The sequence below is a fragment of the Chlorocebus sabaeus genome, chromosome 1 (genome assembly GCF_047675955.1).
Source record: "Chlorocebus sabaeus isolate Y175 chromosome 1, mChlSab1.0.hap1, whole genome shotgun sequence".
NCBI lineage: Eukaryota > Metazoa > Chordata > Mammalia > Primates > Cercopithecidae > Chlorocebus > Chlorocebus sabaeus.
The window spans coordinates 90,591,360-90,607,659 of record NC_132904.1 but is presented as its reverse complement, the minus strand read 5'-3'; the positions used below and the strand labels follow the sequence as shown (position 1 = coordinate 90,607,659).

The following is a 16,300-nucleotide window of genomic DNA, read 5'->3' as shown; positions in this document are numbered from 1 at the left end:
GAGTAATTCATGCAGTTCTGTTCATTCCAGGTCCACCGTGCGTGTCAGGGTAATTCTAAGGTGGGTAGACCAGTTGGATCTAGAAGACTGTAGAAGCTCTGTTCTATGGCATTGGAGCCTGAAAAGTTGTGAGATGACTCAGGCCTCACAAATTCCTCTAGAGTGTCCTGCACCAACTCTTCCCATCCCTCACCTCCCTCAGCATAGGGCACAATGATCCTCTCTGATTCTTCTCTCCCTTCTCCAAGTCAGAATCCTAGGCAGATGCCTTGGTCAGGCACCCTTGTCTTGTCCCAAGCCCTAGCCTCAGACATCAGCAGGTGGAGCTATAAACTCATAGACCCTTGGGGTTTAGCCTTTAACTGTACCTCAGTTGCATTCCTATTCTGTCCAGAGACAGACCCAGGGACAGTGCTCCTTCTGAGGTGGACATATTTCCTGGACCAAAATATATAAAGTTTATACTCACGTATGACTGTGTCACCCTAATGAAACAAACCCTTAAGGGCTTCCATGAACTTCAGGCATTTCAGTGGTGGTATAAAAGAAAAGTAATAAGTAAAATTAAATTTAAAAGAGACTTTCATGACCACTCTGGAGAGGGACCAACGGGAAGGCTCTGCCTACCTTTGTCGTAGGCTCTGGCTGCCCCCATCACCCTGCATGACTCCTTTAAGAACTCTCCCAGAAGATCCCATGGGAATCACCTCTGTTTCAGTCTTGGTTAAGCTTGAAAACCATTCTGCTGACTTTCAACAAGTACAGATTGAGGATTTATAGCATGCAAAGTACTGGGCCAGATGTTTGAGTGCAATAATGAAAAAGGTACAATCTCTAAATAAGTATGTTTGTTGTCAAGAGGAACAAAGCCTTCGTTACCTGCACAAAGGAAACTGCTAAGAATTGTAGGAACAGAACATGTTATGGGAATTTAGGACAGAGGGAGAGACACCTCAATACCTTGCTCCAGTAGAAGGAATAGCTTGAGAAAGGTGTTGAGGTGAGAGAATTAGAGGTCAGTTCAGGAAATCACAGGCAGCTTTATAGGACCAGAAAATTTGCTAAGAGTGAAACTGTGGAGAAATTTGAGTGCTGGGCTAAGGCATTTAGATATAATTATATCTTCAACTAAGAGCTACTGAAGATTCTTGAACTGATGTATTTGACCAGATCTGTGTCTTGGGAAGACAATTTTGGAAGGATCCCATATCTGATTCCTCTTCATCATACCTGCCCACATGATTTTTCTCATCTGCTTCTGCTCACTGGATCAAGCCTCTTCCTTACCCTCCACCTCTGAATACTGAGTCATTACATCTGTGTGCTCAGAAGGGCTCTGTTTAACTCGATGCCTGATTTTGGGGGGAGGGTGTTATTCCTTGATATCTGATTCAGCTGGGCCTCCTACTCCCAGTGACCCAGGGTGGCATCTGCTTGCCTGTCTAGTCTGGGACTTTCTTTGGTGAAGTTTTATTATCTTTCTTTACCTAAATGTCATCTTTTCTGCATTGCTCTCCCTTCTTTCTGACAAGGTGCAGACCTGCTGACAAATAGGGTTTACAGCCACATTCCTTTGTTGATGGAGTTACACCAGGTCTGATAGCCTTTGTATTAAATAATGAATCTTTGTTAGCTTCATTAAGGTTGGGAAAAACACTATAGATCCAAAAGATAAAGAGGTCTTTTCAGGGCTTCATCTTCATTTCCTCAAAGAGATGATCACATTTGTATACAGTGACTCAGGCGCAAACTCCAAAGCAGCTTCTACTCCAAAGCTCCTAAGCAGTCTTAGTAATAAATGGTGGCTTTTCCCACCCTGCAGGCTTTTCAGGATGATGGAACTAGAGGTCAACATGTGGAGTAGCCTGGAATCCATCCCTGCATGGAGCAGAAGATGGGAACAACCCTAGAAGGTGGAAGAATCACTTAGGCAGATGGAGGAAAGGGCACCTGAGTCAAGCTGGGGAGAAGGATCCACAGGTTCAAATCAAACAGAAAAAGTCCTCTTTGAAGCAACAGCTTTTCTCTCCAGCCTCATTTCCTCCCTGTTTGCCCCAACTCCCAGGTCCCCGTGCTTCTGCCAGATCAGACACTTTCTTCTTGGTACACACCATGTCCTTTCAGCATTTTAAGACTTCTGCACATTGTTTTTCCTGGGCCTTCATGGTCTTCCTCATTCTCTACTTGCCAAGCACCCTTTGAGGTAGGTTCACACTCTTCCTCTTTTCCTCCTCTCTACATACACAGTGCTCTGTTCATGTGCTAATAATGGTACTCACCAAAGTGTGTTACAGTGAGATATGCACATCTCCGGTTTGCGAGCTCATTGAAGACAAAACCCCTTTAAACATCCTTTTTATTCCTAAGCCCCAGCAACTTGCCTGACAGAGTTGGTGTTTAATGGCTTTGGCACTCAAAAACAAACAAACAAGTGTGAGTTTGTCCCCATATTGGCAAGCTAAAGCTGGGATAGTGTTGCAAACTCTATTTGCTGAAAAGCATATTTGAATACCCTCTAGGTCCAGGATAGCCAATAAATTTTACCTTGTGCACCAAATCTGACTGGTGGCAATTGCTTAGAAAAGAAGTTGAGGTTGAGTTCAATGAGAGAAGAATGCCATGATCCACACTAGATGTCTCCTGTGGATATGAGGCTGAGGGCACTCCAGGCATATAGTTGCTCTTCTTGTCCTACACAAATGGCCAGGCCACACAGTACTCCAGAGTCTTCGGGTCCTCTCTACACCTGGATGACACCATATCTTACTACTGGGAGAACACACACTGAGTTGTTTTCTCATAGTGGCAACGGTTAGGGAATAAGCCACCCATATTCATTTACTAGGCCCTCCTTATAACCAAAATATATAAGGTATTTATCTAATGATTCCTGGGTCCAGGGTACAGTTTGTGCCCATCAGAAAATATCCAGTGAACATCTCTCAGAAATTCAACATATGAACCTTGTTATCAGCAGCAAATTCATACGGGCCTGCAGCAACCTAAATCCTTGCCTCCTCAGAAGAAAGAATTCAACTAAGGGGCATAAGGTAGAAGGAGAGACCGGGGCAAGTTTTAGAGCAGGAATGAAAGTTTATTAACAAGCTTTAAAGTAGGAACAAAAGGAAGGAAAGTACACTTGGAAGAGGGCCAAGCGGGCAACTTGAAAGACAAGCGTGCAGTTTGACCTTTTGACTTGGGGTTTTATATGTTGGCATACTTCCGGGCTCTTGCGTCCCTTCTCCCCTGATTCTTCCCTTGGCATGGGTTGTCCATATGTGCAGTGGCCTGCCAGCACTTGGGAGATGAGCATGTGCAGTATGTTTACCGGAGCTGCACGCATGCTCACGTGAGGCATTCTTCCCTTACCGGTGGAATGTCCCTGGAAGGTTATATACCAGTTAAACTCTGCCATTTTGCCCCTCAATGCACTTGCTTGAGCCCATTTGCCTAACTCCTGAGATCTTATCAGGAAGCTGCTGATCACCAGTTTCAGGTTTTTTCTATCTATAGGGAGACTGCCTTTCCCTGGCACTGACTGTGACCAATTATTATTTTAGAGAGACAGTTAACAACTGCCTGCCCATCGCCTGATGGTTACCTTACATTCCTGGTGAGGCAGACCCCTCTCCTGCCCTGCTCATGCCTGACTAGCTACCTACTCTAACAACATTATAGGCTTCAGTTTGCTGGGTATGCCTCCCAAAAACTGGTGGGACCTGCTAACAAATGGGGTTTACAGCCACCTTGACATTTTCTAATTTGTAAACTGAAGTGTACAGCATAGCAAAATTAAAAAGAAAAGACTTTAAAGAGAGCACAGCCAGGTTTAAAAGTCAAGCTAAAAAGTGATTATCACTCCCGCTCTCTAACCAGCTGAGGTATCCAGCCTGCCCCAGACCACCTAATAAAACCATAAGCCAGGTCAAACCCACCAGCAACAAAGCCTCTTTTAACGAAGCAGGCCTTGGCCTCAGAGGCTGGAGAATCCCCTGGGGTCTTCAGCTGAGCCAGATTAAGGGGTAGAGCAGTTGGGTCTCAGATCTAAAGGGCACTGGAACATCACTGGGGAGCTGGAAGCATTGCAGGGTGAATAAAATTCACTGGAAATGACATTGAAGGTGGAGAAAATTGCAACCTCTGGAACTTCTGTGGGGTAAGCATTGTATGTCATTGGAAAGGAGACTTTGATTAGCTGTTTGAGATGGGGTTTAGGGGGTGGGTAAAGAGACCCCAAAGGTTATGCTCAATACTAACAGGGCACCACAAAAATCTATTCCAAGGAGAATTGGTCCAGTGAACTGTAGAGTGGACTGTTTTTTGCTTGCAGCCAAAGGGAGGTAAGAACGGGCGCCACCAGACCACTTTCTCCTCTCCTCAGCACTTAGCCTCTCCTATAGATGAAGGAGATCCATGCTATTTATCTGCCCAGAGCACCCGATTATAACCTTCCCAGGGTTAACCCTATCCCACCCTCAATGTGGAGTCTGTGGTAGGGAGGAGGTCCTGGGACAAGAAGGAACTGATGGGTGTAGAACCCCCATAGAGAAGCCAGAGATGGGCCTGACTAGAGAAGAACCCCAGGAATCATGGGGCAAGACCTCCCAGAGGCAGCAGCAATTCTTTCTCTCCCCCAACTACTAGGTTCAGCTTCCAATCCAAACAATGTGATCCAGACAGGAATCCTGTTTTAAAAATTAGAGAATGGTTTCGATAGCAAAAGCCTGGAAAGACCAAAATGTTCTTCAACTGCAGCTGGGTACATAAATGATGGCATTCATGCCACATACCCACAAGAAAAGAATAAGGTGGTCTACAGGTACTGATATGGCATGATCACCAAGACGCTAATAAAAGAAAGCAAATTGCAGAGCCGTATGTAAAGTATTATCCCATTTGTGTGTGTGTGTGTGTGTGTAACGATGCACATTTACCTATATGCAAACAATGCATCTGGAAAGTGACCAGGGAAACAAAGTGTTACCTCCAGATTATGAGACTGAAGCCACAGGTAGGAGGGAGGACAGATGAGAATTTTACTTTCATTCATTCTCTTTTATACTGTTGTGACAGGAGAGGCAGTTATTCTGTACCTACAAATTCAATACTAAAAACAAGCTCATATTTTATTGAAAAAAAGAAGTCCCAGGCTGTTTGGCCACCAAGGGGCCAAAATTCTCTTGCATGCCTTCTATTTCTAAAAACAAAACTGCCACAACAAAGGGTGTTGTTGGATTGAGTTGTGCTCTGCAAGGCGATTGGCCTCTGGAGCAGAGAGCATGGCATCTGCTCAATGAGTTGGAGGGAAGAGAATCCCTGCTCAGTCTCCGGCTTGCCAACTCTCCTCTCAGGCATTGAGGCTGAAGCCTTGGGCCTGTCTATGAACACTTTGGGTCTCTTGTATCCAAGCATCCACCAAGCCTGCATGTGTCTACCTAGGAGCAAGAGTTAGCCCTCTCCCATTCTACAAGGCAAAGATTTACACTTCCCTGTGCAAGAGAATGGGATATAAAAGTTGGGATGCCTGACCCTGGACCTTTATAATAGAGGCTGTTACATTTCTCAGTCCTTGCTTGCAACTTGGAATAGTCATGTGACATAATTGTAGGCAATCAGATGTAAGCAGAAGTCATTCAATGATACTTCTCCAGGTGTAGCTGGAAGACACCCTTTTTATCCTCTTCTCTTCCCTTTATTCATGCCTGAAATGTAGATAAGATGACTGGAGCTCCAGCAGCCATCTTGAGATAATGAGGAAGATGATCACACCCTAGGGATGGTCAAGTGAAAGCCAAAAGGAACCTGGGACCCAGATGATTGCCAACCTCTGGCTCTCTTTTATGTAAGCAATAATAATAAATCTTTAATCGATTTAAACCACTTCTGTTTTTTAGGATTCTGTTAACAAGTAGCTGAATACAACTCCTGATTGAACAGGCTGTTCAAAAGGACAAGAAAGAGGAAGAGGAAGAGGCAGAGGAAGAATTGAGTCATCCCCAAGCTTGCTAATAAGCCTCAGATTGCCCAGTTTTATAGCTGACAATGGGTCACCCAGTAAGGTGGCACAGCAAGGATTAATTCAGAATCTCTGGTATGCCCTCTGGGTTCAGCCTGATGTGTAAAAAGCTATAATACAACACTACTATTCATAGGATCTTATCATTCCAACAGGCCCTGCAGGGAAGGATGGACATTGGACTCTACTTCTCTACCCTGTTCTCCCACCAGGCACATGAAGACACAAAAGTATACACACATGCAAATGCATGTGGAGCACACATGTTCACATCTTCACATATGTACTGCTGCTTTTAATCTTCTAAAAGGTCCTGACCCCACCTCTGCCCAAGACCTTTCTCCATCACCTCCACAAGACCAGGTCTTACCATGAGTTGTTTGGCAAAGGCACCCAAATAAGAGACAAAATAAGTATCAGGAGGGGCAGTGAAGTGTTTGCTGAGTCCCTATAGGGACTGCAGCATTTATTATATGTGCTTCATATTTTGGCACTGAGTTATACATTGACTTTTTCATATTCCTGGACACATATCAGTCTTATCACTTATACAGTCAATAGTCACCCCAAGGGGGGATTGGGTTTTCTAAAGCAGTGGTTCCCAAATGTCCACCCATGTACCACTTGCATCAGACTCATTTGGAACATTTGCCAAATTTTTATTCTCAGGCGATGGAATCAGACTTTCTACTGGCAAGACCATGGCACCTGTATTTTTCCTAAGATCACCAAATGATTCGTGTAGTAGAACTTTTCAGGGCTTGCCTATACTAATTCATCTTTCCTCCTAACCAAAGAAGACCACAATGATTCTGCTTTTGCAAGTTAGATGGGCCATAGTGTTCTGGCAAATGGGCTGTGAGTGGAAATGCTATGTGTCACTTCTGGGTCGGGGAATTTAATTATTATTGCAAGACCCTCTCCTCCTCTGCTGCGGGAGGAGCCTCCTGCTTAGTGAAGAGAACCCATAGCTTCCTCCTTGTCCCAGGACTTCTTCCCCTTCACTGACTCCACATCAAGAGTAGGACAGGGTTGACCCATGAAGGTACCCTAAGAAGATACTTAACACAAAACAAAAACTATAGTAACTGTTTGATAAAAATTTGTTGAGGCTGGGTGTGGTGGCTCATGCCTAATCCCAGCAGTTTGGGAGTCTAATGCAGGAGGATCACTTAAAGCTAGGAGTTTAAGACCAGCCTGGGCAATATAGTGAGATCCTGTCTCTATTCTTTTTTAACTAATAGGAAAAAAAACCTTGAAAGTAAAAAAAAGAAGTGGGAAGGCGTAGAAGTAAGAGAAGAGAAAGCAGTTTGTTTTAGTGTCTACATAGCAAACCAGCCATTGAGAACATATTGTGCATTTGTAATAGTAGAACAGAAACTCCAGCTCCTTTGAGTTCTATAAAATGCAAATTTGCCCAAGAAACAAAGTAAGGAAGTAACTTCAAGGGAGTCATCCCCATGAAGCAGCCTCCAATTTAAATGGAGTATATTCATTAGAATGTCACATTGGTGAGCCATCTGTTGTTCATTGCGTAGCCATGGCGAGGGGCTGAGCAATCACTCTCCCTCAAGAACATTTTCAGTCTGCATTCTAACATCTTGACTCAAGCTAAGGAGGTGTCTACTTCCTGCTGCAAAGGAATCCAGTGAGTCCAGGAAGGTTACCATTAGCAACTGCCTTAAAGACAAGATGGGGACTTGGAACATTACATTGCTAGGTGCCCGGGGTCAATCCTGTGGAGGGAGATATCTTCCAAAAGCAGGGGACATTAATCATTATCAGAACAAACCTGCCCTTTGGAATCCCCTACACAGTGCAGGGTTGGATTTCCAGGTTAGATTCTCAGGAGTTCGTAGCTTGCAGGGGTGTAAACCACACCTGCAATCCCATGACCCCTGCATCTTTTAGCGGGATGTTTTCCGATCGCTTCCTTGGAGCAATTGCTGATCATCTACTATGTCTGGAACATAAAACTAGAAGCTGGGGCCGAGATGTATTAACCTCAGTCCCTGCATGCAAGAGTTTTACCATCTAGTTGGGAAACAAAATATATGCATTTGACAATAAACAAATAGTTTTACAATGTTAACTGGCAACTCTACTGTCCAGAGCCCACATGTCTGGAGAGGGCAGGGAAATACAGGATGAAGATAAACTGCAAAATAACCTTAGCAGAGAGTGTGATCAGAGCCAACACGTGAGATCATAAGGGTCACAATAAGGACAAGAAATATTGTCTGAGCTTGAGAAGAAACATTCTTCACCAAGGAGAAAAAAGGATGAGATTGAGACAAGTGCCACTTGGCAAAAGGAAGGGTGGAGACAGAGATTACACATTCAGTTTGGTGAAGCTGCACCCTCCCTATTAGATTAATAATTTTTAATAGCATCTGGATGATGTGCTTCTAGATACATTCTTTCACTCTGGGTCCCCTGGCGCCACCTATGTCTTGCGTCCTCTCTTTTCACTCTTCATTTCCACAGAAGCCCTCCAGCGCATACACAAGGCATTTTCAAAACAAATGGCATGATGAGGGGGAAGGAGAATGAGCTTGAATCCCAACTCTCTCACTTGTTGGTTGTGAAATGGGGAAAAGACTTAACCTCGCTGAACCCAGTTTCCTCTGCTGTAAACTGGTGACTGTGGTAGAGCTATCATAAGGATTCAGTGAGAATAGGTGTGGAGCACCCCACACAGCAAAGGGGAGAGTGGTGCTGAATCAATGACAGTTATGATTATTTCTGGTCAAGTGTACAGCTTTGTTAGAAAAGAGGAAAATGTGACTAGCCAACATCTCCCCCAGGGCTCCTGCTCTCCAGAGAACCCCATGAGACAGCAGAGCTACCATGAGAGCGATCAAGTGCTCTCAAGTGGCAGGCACTGTGTCTGAGTATCTGCAGATCCTAAGTCCCAAAGACAACTCCACAGTCCTCATCCACAGAAACTTATTGGAAAAATGGGTCTTTGCAGATGTGATTAAGTTAAGGATCTCGAGATGGGGGGATCATCCTGGGTTAGCTGGGTGGGCCCTAAACACCATCAAAAGTGTCCTTATAAGAGGCAAAGATAGGCTAGACACACACAGAGAACAAGACAATATGAAAGTGGAAGCAGAGATCAGAGTGATGCAGCCACAGCCAAGGAATGCTGGCAGACACCAGAACCTGGAAAAGTCAAGGAATGGCCCCTCCCTTAGAACCTCCAGAGGCAGTGTGGCCCTGCCAACACGTTCAGTTCAGACTTCTGGCCTCCATAACTGGGGGAGAATAAATTGCTGTTGTTTGAAGTCACCTAGTTTGTGGTAATATGTTATAGCAGCCACAGGGAACTAATACACCCTCAAAGCAAGTACTATTGCTATCCCCATTTTACTGATGAGAAAACTGAGGCAAAGAGAGATTGAATTACTCACCCATAAAGTGGGACAAGAATTTTAAATGTAACAGTTGATGCCAGAGCCCAATACTTTACCAGCAAACTGGTCTGCCACGGCATCTCCCTCAGACCGAGGCTGGGCTACACTTGGCTGGGGAAATCCTCCCAATGCCCCCGATCTCCCTCTCAGGTACAGAAGATTGGTCACCCTACTTCATGGTGTGCTAACCTTTTAAAGCAATGCCTGGAGCATAGTAAATACTCAGTGACACTTAGATAACTTATTATACTGTCAATGAGTTATCTTTCAGATCCTGCTAACTAGGCCTTGGGGCCCCATCATATGGAGGTGGGGGCCCATCATATGGAAGTGGGAAAAGGAAGACGGGGACTAAGAGGATGCCTGTGAATCCTGGAAAACAGGGGAGAACTGAGGTAGAGGAGGGTAGCAGGGACTGCCAGCTGCCTTGCAATAGTCATGCTCCCCTTCTTTCTTAGTGTCAGAGATAAATTCTATCTTTATTCAGGCAGAAAAGCACACAGCTGAAAGATTATATTTTTTCAAGTTTTCTTTGTGGCTATGCATATCCAATGAGATGTAAGTAAAATCAGTTGGGTAGGGTTTCAGTGAGAACCCTTTAAAAGGCAGATGCAGCAAAAATTGTTCTGCTTCTACCTTTTCCCTTCCTCTCTTTCTTCCTGGAATATAGACATGACAGCTGGAGATCCAGCAGCAATCTTGTGACCATGAATGTGCTTGAGGAGGGAAACCAGATAGGGTTTAAAGCACATAAGTTAAGGATGGTGGATCAGAAATATAGAGAGCCCATGAGATCCTATTATACCATCTATCCCACCAGCCTTGGACTGCCCACTTCCGGATTCTTCTACAAATGAATACAAAATCCTAATTTGTTAAAGACATTACACTCCAGTCCCTAGTGGCAGCTAGAAACACTCACTCACTGATATAGGGTATAACAGCAGCTCCAAGAGATTCATATGGCATCTGTCTAAACAAAATATTTTTGGTGCTGATAAGACAGAAGTTGAGGTTTGAAAGTTACCGTTTGTTTAGACTATGCACTAACCAGATGATATTCTTTTCTTTATTTCAAAGCTCACAAAAACCTCTGTCTCCTCCCTGCTTCCCCTCAGTTGGTCCTTCTTTCAGATAGATGTGTGAGTTCTCTGTCACACCCGTCCTAGGGCCTGCTTCTTAGAATAGTCAAAGCCCCTTGCCACCCACTGGGCTGATGCAGTGATGTGGCTGGGTCAACTAACAGACCCTACAAACTTGGGGTTTGAACAGTGGCTAGCCTCATTTGTGTTTAAGCGCAGTTCCACCCATGAGTTAGCATCCATGAAAACCCTGCATTTCACTGGGAAGAAAATGCCAGAACGTGTGTTGATTGTCTAATGGGGTCTATGGTGAGAACTGTGGCTTTAAATAAGATGACCCCACTCTAGTTCCATTAAAGACCAGGCTTTACCACCAAATGCACACCTTAATTAAGCACTTTATGAGCCTGAGCAGGACTGGTATAAATAGATCAAAATACTGACACCATCCCCAGGCAACTCAAAGGAGCCTGGTGCCCCCATTTACTCCAGGGAGGAGGAGAAGAAGTATATTTATCTGGAGAAAATATTTCTAAATAGAATCTAACTCCTAAATCCTATACTTTCTAGGAAACATTAGTGATTATAGACTCAATTATATTTTTGAACCCTATAATCAAGCAAAGATACCAAGTAGGAAAGTTAAATTGCACCATCTAAGGGCTACAGAGTCTCAGTGAAATGATTTCAATTCATTTCTGATCTCATCCTTGTGCATCAGGATGTGCCTAACTTTGGTTTCCAAATGTTTTTACATTACTGAAACTTTGGCACCCACCATCTTTTTCCCCAGATTTTTGCCCATTCCCCTTATTCAAAGATGAAGCAACCAGAACAACTCATTCGATAAGGTGATTCGTTTTTACTTCAATGATTTTTGAATGCCTGCCCTGTGCTAGATCCTCCATGGGATACTGTCAATGACAAAGCTCGTGTAGGGAAGGGGGATTATTAAATTTATGCTCGAACATCTTATCTATCATCATGGTGTTTTACTGCAGCTGCAGACATGACTGATGTACATCAAGTAATTAGAGGGCAATGTAGAGGGAAGAAAATGTAGTGTCTAAGTTCATGATAAAGACCCCAAGCTCCATGAGTGGTTAGGAAGGAAACAGATCAGAATAAGCCAGGGTCATGGGGGAAAGCTTCATGTATGAAGTGAGGAATTGGAGATAATTCTTAAAGGACAAGGGAAAAAAATGGAGAAAGAAAAATACAGACTACTTCAAAAGTTGTCACATAGGTCCACGATCAGTCCCACGTCTTCTCTAACTCTAATTTCTAGGACTGAACATTTGCAAATCATCTATCTCCTTTCATTCAACATTGCAAAAATCTTTCTAGAACTGGCAAGTCAGGTAAGATATTTTTCATTCGGTTTCAAAATTATTTCTAATGCTTTGGCATTACACTTCTCAAGTGACTCTATGGATTACATTTCAAGTCCCTTCTTACACAGATTAAAGGAAGTGATATTCAGAGAGATTATGTGACATGTTCAAGATTACACACCAAGTTGGGCAAAGCAAGTGCTAGAAGTCAGGTCTCCAGATTTCTGTTTCAGGTTCTTTCCACTCATGGTGGAATTCTGAGCACCTGGCTCTCCTGGTCCTTTAAATATCAGACTTTTGTCCAAGTGTGAATATCCAAAACAGCAGACTGTCCTCGGAAAGGCAGCCTATTCACCCTCCAGGAGGCTGAGTGAGCGGCATGATTACATCGTCCACGATGGCTCCTTGCTGCTCCTTGGGAAATGGCACAACACAGAGTATACACACTGAACTCCACTTATGTCGCAGTCACAGCATCTTCACATACACCCAGGATGTGTATCTTGTGGTCCACAAGCAATGTCAGTCACCTACGACAGCCCTACCTTTTTAGGAACTTGCCTGAGCCACCTACCACGACCACTAGCACTGATGGGATTGCTGATAAAAACAAGTATCCTGATAGGATCACTGATAAAAGCCAATATGCACTGCATACTCACCTGGATTTCCCTTCCAAGAGTTAGCAGTCAGTCTGACACAAACTCTGTCCCTTTGCATACCAGAAAGAAATGTTTGGGGACCTTGGCGTTCTAGGTATGACACCTTAGCATACCAGTTGCCTCTTAGAACAAATGCACTCTCATATGGGACCATGTATTTTGACATCATCTCACTCAAATCTGATGCCAAACCATCTGTTTTCACCATGCCTATTTTCTTTTTCACCATAGCAAATTTTATGTTTTATTGTACTTTCATCAAAGCGCCATCTTCTGGTTGAAACAATCAAAAGAGGCCCCAACTTCTTCCAGCACCCTGCTTTGTGAAAACAGCATTGTAGTATTTGAGTATTTATGATTCTTTGGTGTTTTGAATGAACCCAGATAACTTGTTTGGTCACTGACTGCTAGTGATCCCTTTCAACATGATTCTAGGAAGAGTGACAAAAGAGACTAAATGTGCCTTTGGCAAAAATTAGGACTTTCTAGAAAGTTCTTATTACTGCGATCCCTGGCTTCCCTCAAAGTTGCTTCAATTTACTGGGGAAGGATCACCTTTACCAAGAAACAGGTTGTGTGGTGAAAAGAAATATGGGCTGTGGAACTAAAGCAATGTGAGTTTGGTGCTACCATTTACTCTATAAACTCTGGCAGGTATTTAACCTCAGAGACTTGGTTCCTGGTTCATAAAATGAGAATAATATCTGTAAACAGTAATGAACTGAAAAATCCCTCATAGAATTTTTGGGTCAGAACAAATGTCCACACACAGTTATAGTGACACGGGCATTTTAGGAAGAAGACAGAATTTCTGTGCGTGTTAATCTTATGGAAAGGCAATCCAGTATCACATTTAAACGCTATATTCATTACACTCAGTGTACACATTTTCAACATTCTTATCCCCAGTAGCTGCTCACATTGACCGTTTCCTACTGAGCCCTCTCTGAGAATAGCAGAGCTCTATTTGTAGAGAAGGCTCCTGGCATTTTGGGTACCTTTTCAATCCCATAGCTATTCATCATAGTAAAGACACCACCACCAATGGTCAGCAGATGTGGGATTGAAAGCAATCAAGAGTTTCCTTTGGAAATAGCCCTGCAGACATTATATTTCCTGGTACAAAGCTTAAGGAAAAGTCTTCCTTGGCAGCTTGTCTGGCATAGGCTTTATCTTTGGTAAACAAAACATGACTATACCACCTTGGTGTTGTTAGAAGACTTGGAAGCTGTATTTCCAAGTCAACTGGATCTTTGGTCTTTCCTCAAAGACAAGGGGCCCCGGCTCTTAAAGACTTTTTGCTAGGCCCTGTGCTGTTCCTGAGTTTTATCAACTAAACTCATCTTTAGGAAATGGAACATGGATGCTGAATGCAATGGGTTCTGCCTATCAGAAAAGAAGCAAGCATTCAAATATCCAACAGAGATTGCCAAAAGATCTCAAAAGATGTTCTACTAACCACAAAGTTGAAAATAGCATGGCAGCTTCTGGAGTCAGGAGGTGACTTCAGAGGGAGATCCATGAAACAAACTAGATAGTTAAGATATTAGGCCCTGGAGGGGGCAGGGAGCAAGGGTTATTTTGTGCCCCAAATTAAAAATCAGGAACATAGAACACCGTGGCTCCATCTCACCTAGCTATGCTATGGGTTCTAGGATAAGATATTGCCCTCAGCATGAATGACTTGGAGCTGGAATAGACTTTTTACCAGTGAAAGAGCTATCTCTAAGTAGACTCAAGGAAACTCTGAAAATAGCAGGCAAATCTCCTGTGACTTCCCTCTCTTTTAAACATTGAAAAACATGACTTAGCTTACTCATCTTCAATTATGATGCTTCATTCCAAAAATACAAACTAAGAAAACACTGTGTTTTAACAGTAAGGAATTCTTGAAATTTCTCAAATCTTCATCCCAAGTATTGTCATTTAAAAACAAACAAACAAACAGAATCTCCCAGAAGTTACTAGTAGTGCCTGGTGAAAATTGTCAAACACCTGGTTTTGTATATGCCTCTTCACAGGCAAGGCTGTTAATAGGTGGCTCAACAAATATATGGAGCTATGAATATCTCTTCCAAATTACACACTCATCCATACTAGGGATCTTCAAGCAAAAAAACAAAACATCTTCTCTTGGTCTAGATCAACTCACCCCAATTACAAGTACCCAAGAAATACAAACTTCCCCATGCAGAATCAAAAAGAGGCCAAACCTGGGAGTCAAAGAGGACCCTAAGTTCACTCACTTGTCTTCCGTGAAACTTTTCCCAGTAATAACATTCTTCCCTTGGGGTACATAGTTCCAGTATTCTTCCACAATCCCAATGTAGTATGTTCTGGTAACTGCACCAACCAGCCCAGACAGACCCAGGAATGTGAGGAGAAAGATGCAGCCAGCCGGCTGCTTCCGAGGCATTTGTGGATGTAACTCAAGCAGGCAGGCAGCCTGCACAGGGGACAAATCTGTTGGTCCCTCCCCCTCACTCAGCTCCTCCTCCTCAGGTAGCTTGGGGTTGGGGCAGAGGCAGAGGTTGAGGACTTGCATAAGCAAAGCAAGCTCAATGCGGGCATTGCTTTGACAACAACACTTTTGCCAGCCATCCAGGAAATGTAACTGGCTTATTTATTTACTGCCCAAGCCAATAGGCCTGTTTCTGTAAGTTTCGGTACCATGCTCTGACATCAGTCATTTGTCAGCCAGGATGACAGTATGACAACTTGGGCTGATGGCTTTCCCCCACCCCTTCTGCTTCTTTTCTTTTCCACACCTCTTACAGGAACACATTAAAATCTGAAAAGTGAGCTGGCCTGAGTGGAGCATCAGGAAATACTCCAGGCACTAAAGAAGGCCTCATCTCTGCCGGGACAGTAGAGGAAGTGACATAATCACCATCCAGCTTGTTTTATGAGGCTACATGAAACCACAAACTAACATCATAAAGTTCATCACGACAACATAAAACCCCACTAATCCTTCATTGGCTCGTGTGCCATCTCCTCCATATTCTCTCAAATCCTACCAGCAAAAATGAGAAGGTTGACTGCTCAGTTCAGCCAAAATGTTAGAGGCCACCACCTCCACACAGGGAGCCGCCTTTCTTGGGATAAATGAAAATGATGATGGGGGAGTACCCTTCAGACACATGGAGACAAAATTCAGTAACAGGTGAAAAAGACTGGGCCATTCTTCTGTGTCTCCTAATCTGTGTCCCAGAATCTCAGTATTGATAGAGACCTTGATCAACCTTGGAAGAGAGGTTGATCCCCATGCAGAGTTACTCTTGAGGGAACAGCCATGGAATGAAGGAAACAGCCTCCTGGCCTTTGAAGTTGGTCAGACCTGGGTTTGAATGTGAGTTCCTACCACTTTCTAATTTAGTGACATGGAGGAATCGCTTAACATCATTGAGCTGGAGACTGTAGAAGAAGGATTGAGGGATTCTTAAGGAACTTTTTAAATGATGATGTCTGCAAAGTGCCTATCCCAGTCCCCAGCATAGGGTAGGTACTAAATAAGTGTTAAAGTCCTTCTTCCTCATTCATGCCCTCTAAGAGAGACTGTATCAACCTGTGTATCCACAGACTTGCATTTCCCCACAGTCTTCGGCTTTCTTGCCACTATTCTTTGCCAAAGTCCTATGTGCCATGCCTTCTACCTGTCTCAAGTAAGAGAATTATTTTTCTTTAAACTGTAGCTACCCTATAAATGTCCCATAGCACAGTTTGTATTAACATTCATCTTAATTAATAATAGGCCAGGGACAGTGGCTCAGGCCTATAATCCCAG

General features: G+C 43.6%; 1 protein-coding gene across 1 annotated transcript in view; it reads right to left on the bottom strand.

Annotated features, from left to right (window-relative positions):
* HEPHL1 (hephaestin like 1) overlaps window positions 1-14,929 on the bottom strand; it is a 78,555-nt gene extending 63,626 nt beyond the window's left edge. The window contains exon 1 of the mRNA XM_008020555.3: window positions 14,760-14,929. Within this exon, the coding sequence (XP_008018746.3) occupies window positions 14,760-14,929 (170 nt within the window). The remainder of the gene's footprint in view (window positions 1-14,759) is intronic.
* Window positions 14,930-16,300: the final 1,371 nt, after the last annotated feature.